The sequence below is a fragment of the Ostrea edulis genome, chromosome 1, assembly GCF_947568905.1.
Source record: "Ostrea edulis chromosome 1, xbOstEdul1.1, whole genome shotgun sequence".
Lineage (NCBI taxonomy): Eukaryota > Metazoa > Mollusca > Bivalvia > Ostreida > Ostreidae > Ostrea > Ostrea edulis.
Window position 1 is genome coordinate 68,162,403 of NC_079164.1, and position 26,583 is coordinate 68,188,985.

A 26,583-nucleotide genomic window follows, 5' to 3' on the forward strand; every position below is an offset into this window, starting at 1 on the left:
TATGAAGGGTTATTTTTTCTAGCACTCTTCTTTAAATTTAAGCCTCCATAAGTTTGGTGCAGTACCTTTTGGGACTTTTTAATAGGATTGCCACAAGTTTCACTGCCAATGAGGAATGAGGATTCATAGGTTCAGAAATTAATTTATTAATCAGATCTTGTTTGCAAACATAAACTGCTCGTGCAGCATCCAATTTGAAGGCTACAGAACTGATGTGCAAAATTTGGGTTCCCATTGTGTGTGGGTTTCCTTTTTAACAGAGGATCTTCAGAAAAATTGTCAATGTAAATACAGTATCAAAGGGACGGGTTTTGAAAATGTATTTTTCAATTTTGATGTAAAAAATTAAAAATATAACTCATTTGAAGTTAACAACCATTTTGGTCCTTCTGAATGCAAGGATAAGAGCAATATTTTAGCCTTAACTCTATGTTACGTAAACAAAGACTCGAGTCTCTTTATGTTTACAAACAAACCAGTGGAATATTAATTTTTAAAATTTAACATGTTTAAAGCATCTTAATTTCTTAATTTTGTACAGTTACAAATTCAACTTTTAAATGACATATTTTACCTAAATCATACTTGAAACGTGATATATATAATAAACTAGGATAGATATCCATTTATTTTGAAAACTTCGTAAAAAATAACACACCTCAATCTTTGTTTTCAAAACAAATAATAACCTCTATAATGAGCCTCTGTCATGATACATGTATATATAACCTTGATTTTGGAGGGAAATCATGAATCAGTCCCTTTTAGATAATTTCTGCATTATTTTGAAATTGTTTGAGAATAATCCATTGTTGGAAAATAAAAATATTGCGATCTGAGCTTGATTTCTATTTTTGTAATAATCCAACAAATAAGCAGAATGACTTCTTGCATAAAATTACCTCTTCCTTTTTTTTCTGTCTCCTATATATGGTGTACCCTATAGTTGCTACAATAAGCAGAGACCCTCCTGCTATAAGGACAATCTCCACCACGTGCACCACCTGCAGCGGGGTAAACAACATGTTCTTTAACATCTTGGCATTTTTCTCATCAATCACAGCACTCTGGAATATCAATTACCAAAAGATTACAAAAGTCAAATGCAAAATATGTACCATAAATATAAAGGCAAATAGAATGTCTAATGGTGATATATTTTTCTTACTGAAATTATATGACACCATACAGGATATAAACTAAGAAATGTAATTTTAGGAGATAATTGACCTTGTAAATGAATGAAAGTGCCTTTAAGCAATTATAGTGTTTCATTCTGAAATTTAAATCAAGTTGGTACACAAAATATATAAATATCACTTGCAAGTAGTGTAAAAAGTTTTTTAATTTGTTTATTTTTTCAAAATGAATGCAGAACAAGATAAACACTAAAATGCTTGATGCGGATCAATGAAAGTCATGAAGTATAAATCACAAAAACATAAAATCTATTCTTATCTTTCTGCGATAGTTTCAGTGATTCATAAATGTACCTTACACTCTAAGAACCATGTAGTTCCCTTCCATAAAAATAAATTATAATCTCTTCTAATATCTGAGAGCATTCCTTCATCCAGGGCATTTGCTTCAGATTTAACAGCTCAAAATATCAGGTATTTTTGAGATACAGAAAATTGAAAATCTTTAGTACTTCAGATAATAACCTGTAGGGATGTTTCATAACTTATTTAACTGAGGATATTTTTGGTATTCATTCTAATTGCAAGTTAAAGGCAAATGACACTAGACATTTTGCTACAATTTAACAAGAGGCCCAAAGGCCTTAAACTGCTCACCTGAGGAAATCTCTACAACTGGTATGTACATGCATGCTTAAGTGAGCAAACATATGTAATGTAAAGTTGGTCAAATGTCAACTCCCAAGTCAAAAGTTCAAATAATTGTTGCATCATTCCACATGTCCTGTTTGATAGAAAATACTTTTGAAATATAAAGCCCCTTCTCTAATATCTAGAATAAAATCAGTATATGCACCCAGGGGTGCATGAGCCGAGTTGCATGGGATACATTGTAAAGTCAGGAATGATGTGGCATATTTATACATGTAATTGTGAAGAACTAATTTCAGTTTTAAACTTTTCGAGTTACTGTCCAGAAACCATATTTGTCTGAAGTTTTCAATCTATATTTGGTCACTGTGACTTTGACCTTGTGTTCTCCAAAATCAATAGGGACCTTGCTTTGCTGGTATCCAACAATATATCCAAGTATCATTTGATTAGGATTTAAACTTTCTAAGTTATCATCCAGAAACCAAATATTTCTGAAATTTCATTCTATATTTGGTCACTGTGACCTTGACCTTTGATCTATTTTCTCAAAAATCAATAGGGGTCTTCCTTACCTGGTACATAACAATATCTGTAAGTATCATTTGATTCGGATTTAAACTTTCTGAGTTGTCATCCGGAAACCAAATATTTCTGAAATTTTCATTCTATTTTCGGTCATTGTGACCTTGACCTTTGTTCTCCAAAATCAATAGGGGTCTTCCTTACCTGGCACCCAACAATATATCAAAGTTTCATTTGATTCGGATTTAAACTTTCGGAGTTATCATCCGGAAACCAAATTTTTCTGAAATTTTCATTCTATTTTCGGTCACTGTGACCTTGACCTTTGACCTTTTTTCTCCAAAATCAATAGGGGTATTCCTTACCTGGTACCCAACAATATATCAAAGTTTCATTTGATTAGATTGTAAACTTTTCGAGTTATCATCCGGAAACCAATTGTTGACGCCCAACCGCCCGCATCACCAAACCAATAGCCGAGTTCAACTTCGTTGCAACTCGGCTAAAAATCAATGTAAAGGTAACAATGTATGATACTGATAAAAAGGTTTGTCACAGCCCATGCACATGTGAAATGATCTCATCATAGCTACTGTTTTATTGACATAGTCACTCTTAAAAGACAGATCAAGTTTCAGAGAGAAGGCCTAAGATCAATGTCAAGGTAACAAGGTCAATTATGGTGGAACAGAGGGTAAGGTAGACATGAGTGAAATATGACAACCTATTTTTTTGTTTTACCTCTTCTTAGATACCAAATGTTAGAATCCTTGGTGAAATTAAGTAGAATAAAATTTGTTAAAAATTTACTAGTAATTTGACCTTGAAATAGGGTATATCATATGAAGGTCATGATGGTAAATGACAAAGAGTTATATGGAAATGCATCTACATGCCAAATAGAATTCCAAGTAAAATAGATAGAAAGCTATGACACGGACAAGATTACGCTGGGAAAGAGGAGATTAAGAAATCAGACTGAAACAATATGTCTCCTTTCAGGATGAAGGGAAGACATAATTATGTCAAACTTAATTGACCTTGAGGCCATCCATGCCTTTACTGTGAGTATCTTGGTCTTTTCATCTTATTATGCTGTTTATATGCAAGTTTGGTAAAAATCTGACCTGTGGTTCTTTATTGGTAACTACTACTTTTTTAATATGTTTTCATATCTCCCCTATACCTAAGACCTAATCTTAGTGTATGTTAAAGCCCTTAGCTAAAGGGTACTTTTAGGCCAAATTTAATAAAAATTGCCTGTAAGATTTTAAAGACATAGCACACATTCCTAAAACTTTACCCACATCACACGATCAATACTGCATGCAATTTCATGGGCTTTATGATAAGCTCATCAATCCATTGGCCCTGGTGAGCTAAAAAGGTATTTAAACCAGATACAAATCATTTCTACAGATCAAAAGAAACAGTTTAAAGATTCCTTGGCCCAGGAACAAATTTGATTATTCATAAACAAGAGGAATATATTCTGAAAAGCACAAAAATGCTTTCAAAGATAGCGGAAATTGAGTTTGAAAACTTGTATAACAGCATTCTGTTGTACTTTCAGCATGCTAAAGTCATTTTGAGGCCTTAAATGAACTTCATTACATTTGTTCTTGAAGTAGGCCTCTAAAACAGGGACGCGTCTACTAGAAGTCTTTATAAACAGCTCCTGTGACTCTCTGACATTGAACTTCTGACTTAATGTACTGGTTCCAGAAATAGCAATATTCTGAAGGTCACCGTATTACAGAAAGCGGAACTATGTTTAATTTGCAGGATATTACGGTCTAACTTGAAAGTCAAAATAAACAAATAAAAATGAAGAAAGAACCCATGCATTCAGGTCATCTTGACCTGGTTTCCAGCTTATTCAAACATACATTCCTCCAAAGATGTAGCACATGACAAGATAGGTGTAGCATTGGAAGTTTTGATTACAAATTCAGTAGCCAGATTTCAAAATGAGGCAGTATGACTGCTTTTTGCATTATCTCCCCTCTAAGAATCCTTGACAGATTATATGACCCTAAGCCTTACTATGTGCAAGTCATGATCCGAACATGAATAAGCAAATAAATGAAAAAAAGAGACTTGCTACTTTCATTAATGAATTTGGCACAATCTGTGTTATTCTTATTCCCCTTTTCTAAGTCATTTGAACTATTGTTTGTTGCTTTGAAATCCTGAAATATTTTACTCCAATAAAATTGAGGAATCAGTGTATTGTATAGTCCAGATTCAGACCAGAGTTGTTTTTTATATCATGACTGCATCTACTGACAGAGGGATTTCAACTGAAAGACACTCATATCCAAAGCCACTTGTCAATGTCAACTCGGAAATGTATTGCTAAAAACAGTGCAGTCTTTCTATTTATAGACGTACACATAAAACAGGTATAGAGGGGGGAATGAAGGGAATCAAGCCATTACTATTCCTGTGGCAACATTGGAGCCCATCAGTCTAACAATATCTCTGCAACTGAGTAAAATTCATGAGATTTGAAATTTTAAGATATTTCTGCTGAATTCAAAATCTTTTAAATTAGCAATTTAACAAGGTGATATGCTATATATACTTCGACTTTTCTATTCCCCTAGTATATGAAGTCGTTCTCTTGTATACTTTAAAGAATGTTGTGATCAAGGTTAAAAGTTACAGAGTAAGTGACAGCACTGATTTTTTTTTTATCAGAGTGGGGTGGGGGATAAACATTGGCGAGTTAACAGTGCAGATATAAACTCATATACTTAGTATGTATTTCTGGCACCTGAACCAAGTTTAAAGTAGCTAGAGGCCCTGTAAGTTACTTGAGTATCAAACAACAAAAAAATCCTTATATTAAGAGAGTATTTTGTTGTTGCAATGAGCACATCTTTCACAAACTTGCCAAACTCAGTAGCTTATTAATAAGTTTTCCAATCAAAGGCCTCCCTACTCATCATTACTTTATTGTCAGTTTGACGTCCAAAAGTAAAAAAAAACAAGATGTATTTGTGAAACAGCAATGTAATTCAGGTAATCAAAGAAAGGCCTTGTCACAAGGAATACACATGTCAAATATGAAAGCCCTATCACTAACCATTCAAAAGTTATGGCTTAGGTTTCAGTTTTTCAAAAGATTGTAAAACTCCAAGGTTATGAAATCAAAAAGCTTGATACCAAAAGAATGGTCTTGTTACAAGAAATGCAAAGTCCTGAGCGCTAATAGTTCAAGAGTTATGGCCAAGGTTAGAGTTTTTCAAAAGTAGGTAAAAGTCCAAGGTTAAGGTCAAATGTTTGCACCTAAAGAAAGGTCTTGTCACAAGTAACAGATGTGAAATATGAAAGCCCTATCACCATTCATTCAAAAGATATGGCCAAGGTTAAAAATTTTTGCTGACAAACAGACTAACTGACAAACAGACGGACCAAAAACTATATTATGCTCTCAAATCCCTAATTATGTGGGCATAAATATGCAATTTTAAGATATGAGCAATACAGCCCTACCCAAGCATTAGAAATCCTGATCCAAAGACCATGAACTTTAAAATTATTATATAGCCAAGACAATCTTTTTCATGCTCTCCATATGACCCATATATTACCCACCCCAGCACCCCTTAATTTAACTAAGGGACATGAATTTCTCAATTCTGTAAAGGCTTCAGTATTCATTCTGGATATAAGGAAATTCACATGAAAACAGTGTCATAAATGATACACTGTAATCTGGTTTTTACAAAAACAAATAGTATAAGTCATGTAGAGTTTTTACAATGTACAGACATAATAATGAATTACCTCATTTAGCCAAAACACAGGTAGAAATACTGGAGTGATTCCAGATGTTTCACTGAAATAATAAACAATGAATTAGACATGTCCTGATGAGACTAATCCCCCCTACGTATGAAAGGGTAATGTGTCTATAATACAAAACATGGCTAGAATGAAAATGTTACAATCTTTCTCCAATTGGCTTCAAAATTGTCCAAATGGCCTTGGTTTTATCATCAACACAGGGTGCATTTGTTTGTATGTTTACATCCCATCTGAGCCTTTTTCACTGATGCAGAGAGGTCACTAGCTTTAAGTGAAGTGCCACAAATTTTTACCCATGCATGACACTTACAGCTGTAGCAAGGAGGGTTCTTTATTGTGCCAATGCCTACCATGACAAATGACCTCTGTTTTGAAGGTCATATATAAATGGGCATTATCTGTGAAAGTGGAGGCAACCATTTTTGCAATGGCATAGGAATATACATGTATATCAAGGACTAATAAAACCATTTTGTACAAAAAACAAGAGAAATCTAATAAAACTACACAAGATAACCACTTCTAGTGTAAAGAATTATATGAGGATCGATCGAAGAATATTATTGTCTTGCAAGACAATAACTATTTAATCACCAAAACCACTTTAGAGGTTAAAAAGTGTTTGAACTAATTAAATACTGGTGTCATTCCTGAAATATATAATATAAACTGAGCAATTTTCATTGAATTCAATCTTTGGTGACAGAATTACAGATAATGCTCCCTTAAAAGACCCATTTCATTTCTAATGTTGGGTGCTTGATGAAGGGACAGTCATTACCTATGTTAAACGCTTTAGAGAGGATCAAGAATTAAACCTGGGCATCTTGTTTGCAAAATGAGGACCCTTACCACTTGATTACTGCGATTGGTAGGTGTAAAGTATGACTTTTAGTGCCTCTCTGTTCTAAGTACAGAGTTAAGTTTACTATTAATAATTAACTATAATTTTGCACTTTTAGTTTAGGGCGCGAAAAAAGTATTTGTCCACATGTCCCAGACCAGTTAAATTGGCTTCGAACGAGTGAATGCCATAACGCACTTGTCCCTGATGATGAGTAAAATTTTCTGTAACTGCTAAATTAATTTTATTTCCAAATATCTGAAAATAATTTTTTTTTAAAAAAATGTTCTGACTAAAATCTACTTTGAGTTCATACTGTTTACTCATAATTTGACAAAGAACGATACTGAGCATGTCACTAATTATGTATATTACAAAACATCCCTTTATTGCAACTTAGAAAGACGTCAAAGAAGTGAATAATCCATTGTTGTTTTTACGTTGACAGAGACTGATGTGCAGGTTCACTTTTATGTGTTTCAGACACTGATAAATGACTCACACTCTCAATGTATTCGTAACAGTACATGAATTAAAATCACATGTCCTCATACTGTATTTATGTGAGCAAAGTATGAAAATATGGGATGAGTTCAACTATCATACGGACAAGTTGTCGTGGAATTTTTTTCACACCCTGCTTTTACCCAGTAACCTTGACATTGTTGATGTGAACTTGGTCTAAACATTGGATTACATCACAAACCCTCCATCTGTCATGAGCATTTTTAATTCTCCTTGAATAATAAATATGTCTATGTTTCAAGGATATGACTAGTACACAAATTACAAACTTTTTTATCCATTGACCTTGACCTTATGGAAATGATCTTAATTTAGTATTATGATACATCCTTGAATTCTAAGCAACCTCTGTGCTGAGCACAAACATCTAGTTTTGCTTTCTTACAAAATTGTTGCTCCAACAAGCAGTGGGATCCCCATACACTCCCAAACTTTGTCAGAGGTATAAAGACAAGATATGAATTATCATTGCTCACTCTGTTTATCATTTCCTATTTATAGAATGGATGTCATTAGCAACCTATTCCTGTGCATGCTAACAATTTATCTCAAAGGTGAAAGACATTCATTTCTCTGATAAACAGCAACTGCCATGATTTCAAAATTTTAATGGCTGATTTTAAAATCTTCAAATATATTAACTGGGTCAGAGAGATAGTGGCACTTTTGTGAAATGTTTGGAATTTTTTGTACAAATTACATGTAGCCTTATCAGTGAATGATCCCTTAGTTTTGAGAATAAAGAGTAGAAAATCTCTTGACCTTGAAGGTAATTAAATATTATTAACAATTCTGACAGGTGAAATTTATTGCTTCAATATTTCATGCACTCTGTTGTCACTCTGTATTTTGTATATTATAGAGTATTTCATTAATTTACTGACTGATGCAATTTAGATATTTCTTCAATTGCCGACTAAAATTTTTATTTTTTTTTTACTAATTTTGTAAGAGCAAGCATTATTTTCATAGCTACTTAATAACAAGTTACCTACCCCTTTGAAATAATCGTTCTACAAAATATGGAACTTTTGTACACCACACATTAAAGAGTACTAGCAACATGTGTACTTTATTATCATTAGCTGATAGAGAAATAGTTGTGATTCATTGCAAAAGATGTATCAAAATATTAATTTGATTAAAAAAAGAGGGGGTGGGGGTGGGGGGGGAGGGACTATGACTGAAATTACTTTCCCAAAGAAAGTTTGAATACGAATTCTGTAATATTTCGAGCTTGGAGTGATCTGCCTTTGGATACTAAAAATAATTCTTAAAGTTGAGTTATTGGCTACATCGTATTTCAATGGCTTCTTTAAAGCAATACAAAATTCGCGAAAAAAAGTTTTTGCTGTTCTATGGTTTATAGAAACATCACAAACTTTTCTGACTTTCTTGACATTTTAAGAGTTTTACATTGATAAAAGAAGGCACATAACCTATGACGAAAATACTATGGATGACTGCATTTTACATAACTTTATTCTGCATGGTTATCCACAAAATCTTTCTGATTTGTGGTATCAGACTGACCTTAATACTTTTCACTGTGCATTATATAATCGTGTTGCAGAATCTGTCAGGATCTGTGCATCAGATGTTCTGTGCACTTTAAGGGAATGTGTACAATGCAGACTTCTCTCACTGTACAACTCAGATAATTGAAAACATCCTTTGATCAACCCTTTCATAATCTCAAAAATATATAAGCAATTGTTTAAAGTTTTAATATTCTTTGTGGATATAACTAAAATTTAAATATGTCCGAAAATGTATGCATCAGTGCATATACTTACTCAAATCCTTCGATTGGCTGAATATACAAGTTGATTTGAATTTTTTTAGCTGCCCGCAGCACCCAACCAATATTCTGAAAACCGAGAACATGCTCCAGAGAAAGTGTTTAACAAATGTCTGATAAAGAATAAGAGAACTGCGGAGAGTTTTTTGGGATGACATTATTATATAACAAAACATTTCATTTCCAATAGTGATCGATCATCCACTTCAGTAGAATACAGAGTGTATAAATTTTGTTGATTTACTAAAACCTGCGAGACATTCATCTTCTTCAGTGGTGTATTTACTACTTAAAGATATGTGACAGTCCCATTTATAAGTATAAGTTCTTATTCTTTATTCATCGTTTTGATAAATTCATGTTAAATTGAGTTTACTTCATTCCTATTGTAACTTGAAATCTAACTTTACATTTTTGAAATGATTTGATGACTAACAAATATACTCTTAGCAAAAAAAAAAAAAAAAAAAAATATGGAACCATTTCTGGCCACGTTTTGGTCATGTGTCGCCTTTTAAAGCAACATTTTCAATTTCCTTTCAAGTGAAATATCTTATGAAATGTTTTAGTGATAGGATTTGAAAGGTTTTAACTTGACATCTTTAATTACTAAGATGGTATACGTGATTTAAATCAGGGGGTGCATATTAACCAAAGTACAGTAGCCCGCGAGATAATACGAGACTTAGGGAAATTGCTAATCTCCATTATATATGTCTCTGTTAGAACTTTACAAAATAACAAATGATTCAAACGTTTGGAGAAACGTTGTAATAAATGACATGGTGGGTACTGTAACCTACTGGTTCTGCGTCTATTATAGTTTGGTGTTCTTCTTTGTTCGGGTTCATCCCCATCACAGCCTCCCGGTATTTATCTGCTGCCAGATAGAAGTGAGGCAGGGAAATCACTGCCGGAATGTGGAAGAAGTCAACTGAAAGAGGAAGTGTAAGTAGTCCGTTAAAAGAGAAACTGAAAATAGTTGATTGAAACTGAAAGTAAAAATTTGTCAAAAGTGATTTTGATTTTAGATTTTAGATTTCCCCCATATTTCATAAAGTAAAGACTTTAAGAAGGAACAATACATTGTCATATTGGCCGTCTTCCTTTTAAAATATAAATATCATCAATACTTGTATATTCTTTTTACAGATAATTGTAGGGTTGCTGGGTAGCTTCAATTGGTTAACGTGTCGACTGCTGACCTGTAGATTGTGGGTTTGAGTCTATCAAGGATTTTAATTTTTCTTTCAGATTACTTTCTACTAAAATTCATTTTTTCACTAAATGAGGTAAATTTGAAACTTTTCAATTTCAAAATATAATTGTACATATCCTCCATTTTCCATCCATATCAGATTTCTCTGGTGTGTTATTCCTCCTTAAACTCTTATAAAAGCCCCAATCTCCATAAAATCAGATCCTTTCTGTTTGATTGGCTCATGTAGATCACTATAAAAGCGTCTTGTCAAATTGCTATCCAAAACATCCTCATCTAGTGTACAATCAATTTTGTTCATACCACGACCCCAGGAGGGGTTTCAAGTTTATTCCACCACACAAGCGTATCAAAGGATCTGACTTTAATCAGATTGATCATAGCCCTGCACTGGCCCAAGTGACCCTATCCTAGCTCTGGTGGTCAGGTTGTAAACAATATTTGGGGCTACACTACATGAGGGTGTTTGTATATTAATTTAACAAGTTGTCAATTTGCAGTTGTAAAGAATTTTTTTTTATTTATTGCTCTTTATTTGTACAAACACCAAACATTATATTGTACCAAGTTTGGTTGAAATTGGTTCCATTAGGAGGAACTGACAATGAAAACAATGACAATGGACAAATAGGAACAGAAAAGTCATAGTATGAAGAAACCTGAAACTTCAATACACAAGGATACTTGCATATTGAATGGACAACCCTTCTAGTTCTTGAGAGGAAGAATTTGGGACATTTTTCTCATATAAAACCACTGTTAAAATATCAGTTACCTACTGTGACCCCCATCCTGGTCCCAGGTGTCTTGGCATGAACAAATATGAAAAAACACTACATAGGGATCCTTGCATGTTAGGTGCTTACAAATTACTTGGACAATTTGTATTCTTAGGCTCTTGAGAAAAGAACTTCCAATCTATAACCTATGTTAAACAATGAACTCCTAATAACCTATGTTAAACAATGAACTCCTATTGTGACCCCATCCTGACCTCAGTGGTTATGATATGGAGAAATCTGAAACAAAACTACAAGAGGAAACTTGCATATCAATATGACAATCTGAATTCTTCTGGTTATTCAAATTTTTTTTAAAAAAGAAAGCAATATACTCCACCCTCCAACACTGCTTGACAATGCCTCACATAATGAATGGTGATGCCATGCATTACTGCAAGAACAGGACAGATGGGCTCGAAATTCCAAGGTCAAAAGGGGCATAACTCCAAGAACAATTATGCACATCTACACTGTGTCTTTATTAACTACAAAATTTCATGAAATTCTGTTGAGCTGTCTCAGAGGAGTTGCGCTGACAAGAAAGGGACTGATGGACTGACTGGCAGACGGGTCCAAAAAATTATACCGTCTGCAACTTCGTTGAGTGGGGTATAAATATTCCCTATGGCAAACAACCAAAATCAATATTTGTATTGCCCCATCCTGACCCTGGGGGTCGTGATATTAAGAAATGTGAAACTACATCACAAAAGGATGCTTGCATATTTACTAAACAATCTACAAGGCTCTTTATTTAAAGAAATTAAAAACTCCTTCAACCAAGGAGGCTTGTGCCAAATTTGGTTGAAATTGGATTAGTGGTTCTAGAGAAGTTGAAAATGTCTTATTACTTCTAAGTTTACATTAAGATAAGGAACATTTTGTGTATTTTTACTATTTTGTAAAACTTACGTGTTTGGCAGTTGCTGACATTAATCAGCCCTTTGTCCAGACAGTTGGGGGTACAGAATCCAATGTTGTCCGGATTATTTGTGGCATTGGCTACGTACGAGTCTGGGGCAGTGTATCGCCAAAGTGTGAATCCATGGGAATCTGTCACTTCCTCAGAATAAATCCCTTCAATCGATCTGTGAAGAAATGAGAAGCTGACTTTTTATATGTAATATCTTATGCATTTTAATGGTGAATCTACAACAACAGTAGCAGAAAACATGTACATTCAAAGGGGCATAACTTTCTTTGTTTCCTAATCATTCTAAAAGCCAGAAGAATATAAATAGTGACAAAGTTACCAAGCAAATTTAAAAAAAAAAATTGTGGTTCCCTGCTTTTTTTTTGGTGGGGTATCAGTTCATTTTGGAAATATTGTAAAGGAACACATTGCCTGAAGTAAAAGTATTAATGCTATGATAGGAGATGGACATGTACATTGGTTTTGCAAAATGGTCAGGGTGACATCAACAGAATGTAAAGTATTAATGTGTTCAACAAGTAAGTTCAGGAATTGCAATGAAATCATACATGTACCTACCTACAAACATCTGATGCAAATGCATAAGATACACGGGATTTCTTTGCAAATGGTGGATATATAGTTGCATCTACAAAACATTCAATTGAATTGGTTGAATAATTGTAGAATCAGAAACCATAGAGTTATTGACTGGGTTTACTCACAAACGAATCTGTTGCCCTTTGCCTGCAGCTTTGTGTAACAGACCCATTCTGGGGTCAAACAAAACTGCTGCTGTTCTTTACTTTCTCTATCATCATTGTTTTTACATGCCCTCAGAAAAAAATTCTGGACTGTTTTAGAATCACATGACTTAAGCCACCAATGAAATTAGAGATCTACAGAGGACAACAGTTTGAGAGACTCTTGACAGGTGGTCATTAAACATTTACTTATTAAGTCAACATATGTTAAAATAGTAATGATTTTATATCAGGAAAAAACAAGAGGTACTGTGAGCAATGCTCACTAAGAATACCCCCCGCTTACCCTAATCTCCCAAAGGGTGTTGGTAATAGGTATAAACTACCTCTTTTCTGAGTGTAAAAAACAAATGGCATGACAAACCGAACCATATTGCTACTTCGATGTCCAGTGCGAGTGACCTTTGACCTTTTGACCCTAAAATCGATACGGAACATCTTCATCCCATGGGTAGTCCATATGTATGATATAATGACTGTAGGTGGAAAGGATAACGCTTTAGAGCCCGGAAACCATATTGCTACTTCGATGTCCAGTGTGCTTGACCTTTGACCTTTTGATCCCAAAATCGATAGGGAACATCTTCATCCCATGGGTAGTCCATATACATGTATATGATATGGTGATGGTAGGTGGAAAGGATAATGCTTTAGAGCCCGGAAACCATTGCGTCTACAGACGGACGGACGGACAGACAGACGGACAACTCGATTCCAGTATACCCCCCCACAACTTGTTGCGGGGGGTATAAAAATGAAGGTGTAAAACAATAACAAATTTAAAAGTTACATATCTATTTTAATATCAAGTTTTTCCCCCATTAAAAATGATTTTTATAAAAAAGCAGGAAATACATGCTCATTAGAATTAGTGTGCCTCAGCTTACCTGAACCATTTATCATGTTGGCCCATTTTGTATTCCAGAAATTTAGGTACCTGATAAAATATGAAAGATCTAGTTAGGTGTTATCAGTTTCTACATCCATCAGTATACACTTACATGTATCTACACCCATCAGTATACACTTACATGTATCTACACCCATCAGTATACACTCACATGTATCTACATCTATCTGTATACACTTACATGTATCTACACCCATCAGTATACACTTACATGTATCTACATCCATCAGTATACACTTACATGTATCTACATCCATCAGTATACACTTAATACATGTATCTACATCCATCAGTATACACTTACATGTATCTACACCCATCAGTATACACTTACATGTATCTACATCCATCAGTATACACTTACATGTATCTACATCCATCAGTATACACTTACATGTATCTATATCCATCAGTATACACTCACATGTATCTACATCCATCAGTATACACTTACATGTATCTACACCCATCAGTATACACTTACATGTATCTACATCCATCAGTATACACTTACATGTATCTACATCTATCTGTATACACTTACATGTATCTACACCCATCAGTATACACTCACATGTATCTACATCCATCAGTATACACTTACATGTATCTACATCCATCAGTATACACTTACATGTATCTATATCCATCAGTATACACTTAATACACGTATCTACATCCATCAGTATACACTTAATACATGTATCTACACCCATCAGTATACACTTACATGTATCTACATCCATCAGTATACACTTACATGTATCTACACCCATCAGTATACACTTACATGTATCTACATCTATCTGTATACACTTACATGTATCTACACCCATCAGTATACACTTACATGTATCTACATCCATCAGTATACACTTACATGTATCTACATCCATCAGTATACACTTACATGTATCTACATCTATCTGTATACACTTACTTTTATCTACACCCATCAGTATACACTTACATGTATCTACATCTATCTGTATACACTTACATGTATCTACACCCATCAGTATACACTTACATGTATCTACATCCATCAGTATACACTTACATGTATCTACATCCATCAGTATACACTTACATGTATCTACACCCATCAGTATACACTCACATGTATCTACATCCATCAGTATACACTTACATGTATCTACACCCATCAGTATACACTTACATGTATCTACATCCATCAGTATACACTTACATGTATCTACATCTATCTGTATACACTTACATGTATCTACATCTATCAGTATACACTCACATGTATCTACACCCATCAGTATACACTTAATACATGTATCTACATCCATCAGTATACACTTAATACATGTATCTACATCTATCTGTATACACTTACATGTATCTACACCCATCAGTATACACTTACATGTATCTACACCCATCAGTATACACTTACATGTATCTACATCCATCAGTATACACTTACATGTATCTACATCTATCTGTATACACTTACATGTATCTACACCCATCAGTATACACTTACATGTATCTACACCCATCAGTATACACTTACATGTATCTACACCCATCAGTATACACTTACATGTATCTACATCCATCAGTATACACTTACATGTATCTACATCCATCAGTATACACTTAATACATGTATCTACATCCATCAGTATACACTTACATGTATCTACATCCATCAGTATACACTTACATGTATCTACATCCATCAGTATACACTTACATGTATCTACACCCATCAGTATACACTTACATGTATCTACATCCATCAGTATACACTTACATGTATCTACATCCATCAGTATACACTTACATGTATCTACATCTATCAGTATACACTCACATGTATCTACATCCATCAGTATACACTCACATGTATCTACACCCATCAGTATACACTTAATACATGTATCTACACCCATCAGTATACACTTACATGTATCTACATCTATCAGTATACACTCACATGTATCTACACCCATCAGTATACACTTACATGTATCTACACCCATCAGTATACACTTAATACATGTATCTACACCCATCAGTATACACTTACATGTATCTACATCCATCAGTATACACTTACATGTATCTACACCCATCGGTATACACTTACATGTATCTACACCCATCAGTATACACTTACATGTATCTACACCCATCAGTATACACTTAATACATGTATCTACACCCATCAGTATACACTTACATGTATCTACATCCATCAGTATACACTTACATGTATCTACACCCATCGGTATACCCTCACATGTATCTACACCCATCAGTATACACTTACATGTATCTACACCCATCAGTATACACTTACATGTATCTACATCTATCTGTATACACTTACATGTATCTACACCCATCAGTATACACTTACATGTATCTACACCCATCAGTATACACTTACATGTATCTACATCCATCAGTATACACTCACATGTATCTACATCTATCTGTATACACTTACATGTATCTACATCCATCAGTATACACTTAATACATGTATCTACACCCATCAGTATACACTTACATGTATCTACATCCATCAGTATACACTTACATGTATCTACATCCATCAGTATACACTTAATACATGTATCTACATCCATCAGTATACACTTACATGTATCTACATCCATCAGTATACACTTACATGTATCTACACCCATCAGTATACACTTACATGTATCTACATCCATCAGTATACACTTACATGTATTTACATCCATCAGTATACACTTACTTACATGTATCTACATCCATCAGTATACACTTACATGTATTTACATCCATCAGTATACACTTACATGTATCTACATCCATCAGTATACACTTACATGTATTTACATCCATCAGTATACACTTAATACATGTATCTACACCCATCAGTATACACTTACATGTATCTACATCCATCAGTATACACTTACATGTATTTACATCCATCAGTATACACTTAATACATGTATCTACACCCATCAGTATACACTTACATGTATCTACATCCATCAGTATACACTTACATGTATTTACATCCATCAGTATACACTTAATACATGTATCTACACCCATCAGTATACACTTACATGTATCTACATCCATCAGTATACACTTACATGTATCTACATCCATCAGTATACACTTACATGTATTTACATCCATCAGTATACACTTAATACATGTATCTACACCCATCAGTATACACTTACATGTATCTACATCCATCAGTATACACTTACATGTATTTACATCCATCAGTATACACTTAATACATGTATCTACACCCATCAGTATACACTTACATGTATCTACATCCATCAGTATACACTTACATGTATCTACATCCATCAGTATACACTCACATGTATCTACACCCATCAGTATACACTTACATGTATCTACATCCATCAGTATACACTTACATGTATCTACATCCATCAGTATACACTTACATGTATCTACATCCATCAGTATACACTTACATGTATCTACACCCATCAGTATACACTTACATGTATCTACACCCATCAGTATACACTTACATGTATCTACATCCATCAGTATACACTCACATGTATCTACATCCATCAGTATACACTTACATGTATCTACATCCATCAGTATACACTTACATGTATCTACATCCATCAGTATACACTTACATGTATCTACATCTATCTGTATACACTTACATGTATCTACATCTATCTGTATACACTTACATGTATCTACATCCATCAGTATACACTTACATGTATCTACATCCATCAGTATACACTTACATGTATCTACATCCATCAGTATACACTTACACGTATCTACACCCATCAGTATACACTTACATGTATCTACATCTATCTGTATACACTTACATGTATCTACATCTATCTGTATACACTTACATGTATCTACATCTATCTGTATACACTTACATGTATCTACATCCATCAGTATACACTTACATGTATCTACATCTATCTGTATACACTTACATGTATCTACATCTATCTGTATACACTCACATGTATCTACATCCATCAGTATACACTTACATGTATCTACATCCATCAGTATACACTTACATGTATCTACATCCATCAGTATACACTTACATGTATCTACATCTATCTGTATACACTTACATGTATCTACATCCATCAGTATACACTCACATGTATCTACATCCATCAGTATACACTTACATGTATCTACATCCATCAGTATACACTTACATGTATCTACATCTATCTGTATACACTTACATGTATCTACATCCATCAGTATACACTTACATGTATCTACATCCATCAGTATACACTTACACGTATCTACACCCATCAGTATACACTCACATGTATCTACATCCATCAGTATACACTTACATGTATCTACACCCATCAGTATACACTTACACGTATCTACATCCATCAGTATACACTTACATGTATCTACACCCATCAGTATACACTTACATGTATCTACATCCATCAGTATACACTTAATACATGTATCTACACCCATCAGTATACACTCACATGTATCTACATCCATCAGTATACACTTACATGTATCTACACCCATCAGTATACACTTAATACATGTATCTACACCCATCAGTATACACTTACATGTATCTACATCTATCTGTATACACTTACATGTATCTACACCCATCAGTATACACTTACATGTATCTACATCCATCAGTATACACTTAATACATGTATCTACATCCATCAGTATACACTTACATGTATCTACACCCATCAGTATACACTTACATGTATCTACATCTATCTGTATACACTTACTTTTATCTACACCCATCAGTATACACTTACATGTATCTAGATCCATCAGTATACACTTACATGTATCTACACCCATCAGTATACACTTACATGTATCTACATCCATCAGTATACACTCACATGTATCTACACCCATCAGTATACACTCACATGTATCTACACCCATCAGTATACACTTACATGTATCTACATCCATCAGTATACACTTACATGTATCTACACCCATCAGTATACACTTACATGTATCTACATCCATCAGTATACACTTACATGTATCTACATCCATCAGTATACACTTACATGTATCTACACCCATCAGTATACACTTACATGTATCTACATCCATCAGTATACACTTACATGTATCTACATCCATCAGTATACACTTACATGTATCTACACCCATCAGTATACACTTACATGTATCTACATCCATCTGTATACACTTACATGTATCTACACCCATCAGTATACACTTACATGTATCTACATCCATCTGTATACACTTACATGTATCTACATCCATCAGTATACACTTACATGTATCTACACCCATCAGTATACACTTAATACATGTATCTACATCCATCAGTATACACTTACATGTATCTACACCCATCAGTATACACTTACATGTATCTACACCCATCAGTATACACTTACATGTATCTACATCCATCAGTATACACTTACATGTATCTACATCCATCAGTATACACTTACATGTATCTACATCCATCAGTATACACTTACATGTATCTACATCCATCAGTATACACTTACATGTATCTACACCCATCAGTATACACTTACATGTATCTACATCCATCAGTATACACTTACATGTATCTACACCCATCAGTATACACTTACATGTATCTACATCCATCAGTATACACTCACATGTATCTACATCCATCAGTATACACTCACATGTATCTACATCCATCAGTATACACTTACATGTATCTACACCCATCAGTATACACTTACATGTATCTACATCTATCTGTATACACTTACATGTATCTACACCCATCAGTATACACTTACACGTATCTACACCCATCAGTATACACTTACATGTATCTACATCTATCAGTATACACTTACACGTATCTACATCTATCAGTATACACTTACATGTATCTACATCATTTTACCTTCATGTCAATGCAGGAAAATTTTCTAATTATGTATGCACTTACATATAAAGGGTTCTTTTACCTATCAACAAATTTAACTAGTCTATACTGTTTACATCAGTTTATGTATGCTAGCCGTAGCTCTCTAGTTCATCTCAGAGACTAGAGTTCATCTCAGAGACTAGAGAGCTACAGTCCTGCCACTACTTTATGCCTACCTTGACCCATTATACTGGTCTATGCGTCCTAGTTTATTAATATCAGTCTCCCCCGTAAATATGGTATAGACTCCATCATTGGTGGCATTTTTCTGTATAAAAAAAGATCATATTTGTACAGTTTACACACATAAAATTAGTAAGCCCCATTTTAATGGATACAGAAATACAAAAATACCACTATCTTTGCATGAGACATAAAATTAATGTTAATAATATTTGAAACAGATCAAATGCAGATGAAAATCAAGATACTGAAGCACAAAATAACAAGAATTTATTTAGAATTCAGAAATTGTAGATCTTGTTAACATTGCATTCATTAAATAACTATTTATAAATACATGTATATGAACATTGTAACAGTTGACATACTCTGTTTTGGAGCATTGGTTTATGACAAAATAAGCCAATGAAAAAAAGAAAATACAAGTTCTACATCCCTGGCAAATCTGAAACATGTATTCCTGTGCACAGCACTTATCTTAAATCTGCAGAGCAGCGAGTACAAAAAATATAATACATGAACAAGTCTACTTTCCATTTTTTAAATTACTGCAATGATTTTGCATTACATCAACAGATGTGCATTATTGTTAAACTTCACACCATTTACTTAAGAAACAGAGAACCCATTTGGTCAATTCAATGTTGGAGCTGAAATTTCCTACCCTTCACAACTTTTAAGTGGGCAATGCTTCAAGACAACTTACAAATGAAGATGACCAATAAAGTTTTTGACCAAGTTTTGAAGAATGGGACTACACAAATTGCTTCCAACATGATTTGCATCCACTCCACTTTGGCCTACTTACATTTATAAAATAGCCTGCTATATCAGTATAGAACCATTCTGGTGCAAAGCCCTTTGCTAAGTGCAGAGTTGGATCCTGGTAACCCCACAAAATCTCCTTCACTGAACGATTCATAAAAACATACTCCTGTTCAAAGGTCGTCAGAAAACTGATAAGCTTGCTGACCTCCGGTTTCTCCCACTTCAGTGCTGTTAACAGACTCTGTCAAAAAATCACAAAATATCACTTCATTATATATGTAATGTCACAATTCGTTTGAAACATACATATACAGTGAAAACTGCCTAATCTCATACCTGTGAAATCTGTTTCACTGCACATTCCGACTCTTAATTTCATATTTTCATTGTTTTTTAACACTGTTTATTCTGACCACTACTGTATATTCCGACAAAGAAATTGTCTCCTAGGGCATATGTCGGATTAGAGGGGTTTCACTGTACTTGACTATATAAATTCTTAAACTTTGTTTCTAAGGTCAATGTATGATGTGGGCCTAGTTTGGTCCTCTAAAATGATTTTTTAAGCCAATTTAAAGAAGAATTTATTTTAATTAGTAGTGCATACAGCTTTCTGATGTATATATGTATGCTATTTATCGAAAAATGCTGGTGATCATAAGATTTGATATGACAACATACAGTAAATGTACAAATTCTTTTTTACCACCTCACTTTCATCAAACATTAATATTATAGTTATTTCATATATATCACTCAAATGTAGTCTATGGCAGAAAAATAAATCATGTTCTATAACCTCTTCAATGTTAAAATAAACCCTGCATTAAAATGATATTTGGGGTGGAAAACATAACAGTAGGTTTGATGTTGAATTGCAAAAAACAAGATGTGTTTGTGAAACACAAATGCCCCCGATAATGGCCAATTCTGAAGATGGCCAAGGTCACAAGGACAAATATCTTGGTACTAATAGAAAGATCTTGTCATAAGGAATGCTCATGTGCACTATGAAAGCTCTAATATTTACCATTTAGAAGTTATGACCAATGTCAATTTTTTAAAAAGTAGGTCAAATGTCAAGGTCAAAAGGTTTACTACCCACGGAAAGGTCTTGTCACAGGGGATAATCATGTGGAATATCAAAGCTCTAGCACTTACTGTTCAAAAGTTATTAGCAAGGTTAAAGTTTCAGACAGATCGAATGACATACAGGAAAAAAGCAATATGCCCCCCGATCTTCGATCTCGGGGGCATAAAAATGGTGCAAAACTGGTCATAAATACCATATACGGATTTTTTTTTAATAAGGACTCAATTCTAGCATTACTAGCAAGATTGTTGAGAATGCTAAACCTGGATTTATATACAAAAAATAATTCTAAGGGAAATTAGAGTTCTCTTTCTTGGCAGTACGTTAACTCACAGATTTCTCTATAAATAGCTTGAATGACTGACATTTTACATGCTAGTATCAATACGATTATTATAATAAGTCAAAGCCTGTGTTTATCATTCTAATTGATCTTTCTGTACGATATCAATGATTTTGATCTTGCAAAGAAATTTGTTAATAGAACGTGTATTTCTATTATATAAAAAAATCAGGTTGAAAATCAAATGAGTCAACACTTATTGAGACACATCCAATACACAAGTAACTGTATTTCTGTATTTACCGAAAGGAAACACTATTACACATGTGTCAATCAGACTGTCAGTCATACAGTATTTATAGCAAATTTTATTATACAATAGTGCAGATCATTTAATAAAACAGTGTTTGACTTTTGATTCCATCCACTCATGACTATACGGACCTGGTCAGGTATTGGTTGACCTCAGCCTATGACCTCAGTCAACCAATGCCTGACCAGGTCTGTATAGTCATGAGTAGACTTCATCCAAAATCTATAATTGTATGTCAAATCTTGGAAGATTTTTCATGATTTTTGAAAATAATTTTAAGGGGCTATACAAAGCTTTCCCCATCAAACAATTGATCAACTGTGCATATCAAAGTCTGGCAATTCTGATTAATCAATCAGATCAACTGGACTAATCAGGAGCTATTGAAAATTTTAACCCCCTCACATCAGAGTTGTGTCAATAAAGAGTATCTTTACACACATGTGACTATGCATTTGTAAATGGTTTAGCACTGTTTGTTTATGTCATACTGTACAACATCATAAGGGTACATGTACATCCCACTAAATATTGTTAGCATTGGTAGTACAGGAAGTAGTGCATTAAAATGAAACATTTCCCTGAATTTCCAAGCAGTCTACAAAATCAGTGTGTCAATTGAACTTTCCATGTCTGATACATGTCATACAGGAGGAAACACCATTTCAAAACCATTTCCCATTTCAAATTGTATTTTGAAAGAAATGAGTCCTATTGCTTGGTGCATTACCTACTCCAGAATAAGGACTTCCTTAATCATTACTTCCATGCATTTTCAGGGATTTCTGTGAATACTTGCATTTTGTCAGAAAAGAAGTATGATATGCCAACTCAAGATTTTAACCCAAAGCCAAAATCTCAACAATCTTTCCAGTGGGGGTTGGGGTACTTTGCCTGATTGTTCAACAAAAATTGGGGGAGGAGCTAAGTGATGAAATGTTAACATCACCATGGAAATGCGTTAGAGGACTGTACGTATCCTAACAGAAATACTTTTCCAATCCACGACAGGGATTGAAAGCAAAACATGGGAACATATTTACTTTGGTATACTTCTACTTACAATAGTCTTGAAAACTGATACTAGAATTTTCATGCATGTACTATGTTTTGGGAAGGATATAATCAACAGTGTATGCATCCTTTGTGAATGGATGTACAGTAAAATACAGTTATAGCAAACCTCAAGGGCCAGCAAAAACAGTTCGTTATAACCAAACTTCATAATTATCCAATATAATTTTTGTTATTTTCCTCTCATAGGGGAATAAATATCACTTCACAATACGCATGAATTTGTTATGAGTGTTCATTATAAGTGTATATTACTGTAGATATAAAAAAAATCTTGTACATTTCTACTTATTTCACATGTACTTTAAAGTTTACATGTAAACTGCTTATTAAGAATAATTGATTTTTATCATAACTACACAGAACACTTTATAAATGTTTTATGATGATACAAGTCAATACGTACCCAGTAGACCGGGTTAAGGGTGGTGAATCTGTCACTCTCCGGCCCCACCGACAAATCTCGAGCAAAATGGAAGGTTCTGTTCTGTTTGTAGGTCACTGTGCCATTAATGTTGTGGATAAGGTCATACTTTGTTCTCTTCTCGCTGTACAGAATATACGGAATGAGAGACTTTCACTTTGCATCATTACAACAATAATATGTTCTTCTCACGGTACAGAATGAGAGAGTTTCACCTTGCACCATTACAACAATAATATGCTCTTCTCACTGTACAGAATGAGAGAATTTCACTTTGCATCATTACAACAATATGCTCTTCTCACTGTACGGAATGAGAGAATTTCACTTTGCATCATTACAACAATAATATGCTCTTCTCACTGTACGGAATGAGAGAGTTTCACCTTGCATCATTACAACAATAATATGCTCTTCTCACGGTACAGAATGAGAGAATTTCACTTTACATCATTACAACAATAATATGCTCTTCTCACAGTACAGAAGGAGAGATTTTCACTTTACATCATTAGAACAATAATTACCATATGTACAATAGATGTAATACTGTATTATTTAAACAATTATTTTATTCACAAATAAGTGAATGGGATCGGGCACTAGGCATATTCTATTTTAGGCCTCTCCCTAATACTATATAATATACCCATTTCAAACGATCATTTCATTTTAATTTTTTGATAATTAAAAAACATGCTATCTATTATGATTTATTGATTGCTTTTATTGTATGTTTTGTTACTCCACTTAAAGATTCGCTTCTAATTATTGAAATGTGCTTGAGCTCGCAGGCATACTCTTCAGCTGTTATTCATATTATGTTCACATCAGCATACAAGTGCACCATCACTACAGCTCATTTTGGTGATTTTATTTCTCACCCTTAATCATCTTATTCCTTTCCAATATTGTAAGAAAAATAATTGAATGATATTTATCAACTCTGAAATGATTGCATGTTTATTAAAAGTTACACTACAAGCCAACTTATATACATGTAGCAGCTAGATTCAATTTTTGTCCAGGAAGCAAAAATTCAAGGGATGTAATTTGAAGAAAATAATTGTTTTAAACTTGGTAATAAATGCATAAAATTTTCATTATTTACGGAAAAAGAGTTGCATGAGTCATTTGGACTCATTTTAAAAAACTTTAACAAAATGGCCTTTCTTATCCCTTTAGTATTTTTTTTTCTAAATCACAAGACATATTTTAATATAAATATTTATGGACATGTAGACCTCTTCATTTCATGCATACAAACACTTGACTTAACAAGCAGTACGTGAGGGCTCTTGACTTGTATTTCAGTGCAGGCATGACTCTCGTACATAATTTTATAAAGGGACTGATTGCCCACAGTTGCATTATCTGTCCATCTGTCTGTCTATCCATCACTCTGTGGGACCTTTTCTACAATACCAGACTTATCAACCATCTGAATTTCTGGGTCCTTTTATAGAATACAATGCAAGTCCTGAATTAGAAGTGTCAGTTTTGTACAATAAAAGGTTTGACTCATGTCTGTTTGAACTTAGTACAAGTGTAAGGACCCCTTTGTACAAATTAAGACCAGACAATGTATATTTGGACATACATGTCAATGTGCAGACCACTTTTATCAAAATAAGACCCTGTTAATAGACAAGGATTATCATGTAAAGGTACAGACCCTTTCCTACAAAATAAGACCAGACTGCATGATTATTATACATTTGGACTTACATGTAAGTGTATGGTCCCTTTTGTACAACAAAAGGCTTATGTCCCTGTTTCACCTCATCTGGGTTCTTGCAATCAAACATGTAGAACTGCATGTAGATAGGAATAGGTAGGTCCCTCCAGGTCTCGTACAACAAGTTCCCCTTCTTCAGGATCACTGTCTACATATGACATAGGATTGAACTTAATAAAAAACATGACATTAAATTTGTTGGTTTGTCTATTAATAGTATCTTCATTAGTCGATATGGTCGAGAGCGGAGTGGACTGAAAAACCTTGGCTAGCAAAGATGTTTATGGTGGTCTATGATCTTAGTACATGTAATGGTCAAAGGTGAAAAGAGGAAAATTCTACCAAGACATTTTGCTGATTTCAAGAATTAAATGTACACGATCTATACCAACAAAACATTTACATGTACTTGTACTTTCAAAATATAACTCCTTTCTATATATACCGTATTATCGCGTATAGCGGTTTTTTTCCGCGGGTCTAAAATTTGGCGATTTGCTGGCTCAAAGGTATGCTGATAATTTTAATGGAATAAATTTTGGCGGACAAGGAAAAGTTATCTCTCTTGCAAATACTGAAGTCGCAATTGAGTGCATATTTGGTGAGGGAAATTTTGGCGGAAAGCTATCTGACCGCTAAAATAAGCCAAATTTAACACCCCGCGGAAAAAACCCGCTATACAGTACCTGCATTTAATGTGTTCTTTGATTAATGAAACCTGATCACTGACACAAACAGAATCTTACTTTTTCAATTTCTTTCCTGACAACATAGTCAACGATAGGAATGAGAGCGACAC

At 34.0% G+C, this 26,583-nt stretch overlaps 2 protein-coding genes across 10 annotated transcripts in view; one reads left to right on the plus strand and one right to left on the minus strand.

Annotated features, from left to right (window-relative positions):
• LOC125645858 (lysosome membrane protein 2-like) overlaps positions 1 to 26,583 on the minus strand; it is a 51,529-nt gene that overhangs the window by 12,336 nt on the left and 12,610 nt on the right. For all 9 annotated transcript variants that reach the window (XM_056158124.1, XM_056158138.1, XM_048871770.2 and 6 more), the window contains 12 exons: positions 26,531 to 26,583; positions 25,775 to 25,932; positions 24,029 to 24,170; positions 20,900 to 21,100; positions 20,085 to 20,176; positions 13,867 to 13,916; positions 12,795 to 12,864; positions 12,215 to 12,390; positions 10,105 to 10,235; positions 9,297 to 9,370; positions 6,111 to 6,162; positions 903 to 1,067 (listed from right to left, as the gene is read on the minus strand). The exon at positions 26,531 to 26,583 is cut by the window's right edge and continues 77 nt beyond it. In XM_056158124.1, coding sequence (XP_056014099.1) covers positions 903 to 1,067; positions 6,111 to 6,162; positions 9,297 to 9,370; positions 10,105 to 10,235; positions 12,215 to 12,390; positions 12,795 to 12,864; positions 13,867 to 13,916; positions 20,085 to 20,176; positions 20,900 to 21,100; positions 24,029 to 24,170; positions 25,775 to 25,932; positions 26,531 to 26,583 — 1,364 coding nt within the window. The remainder of the gene's footprint in view (positions 1 to 902; positions 1,068 to 6,110; positions 6,163 to 9,296; positions 9,371 to 10,104; positions 10,236 to 12,214; positions 12,391 to 12,794; positions 12,865 to 13,866; positions 13,917 to 20,084; positions 20,177 to 20,899; positions 21,101 to 24,028; positions 24,171 to 25,774; positions 25,933 to 26,530) is intronic.
• Positions 10,459 to 26,583, plus strand: part of LOC125645782 (probable tubulin polyglutamylase TTLL9) — a 42,496-nt gene continuing 26,371 nt past the window's right edge. The window contains exon 1 of the mRNA XM_056158108.1: positions 10,459 to 10,515. The gene's annotated coding sequence lies outside the window, so the exon portion shown is untranslated. The remainder of the gene's footprint in view (positions 10,516 to 26,583) is intronic.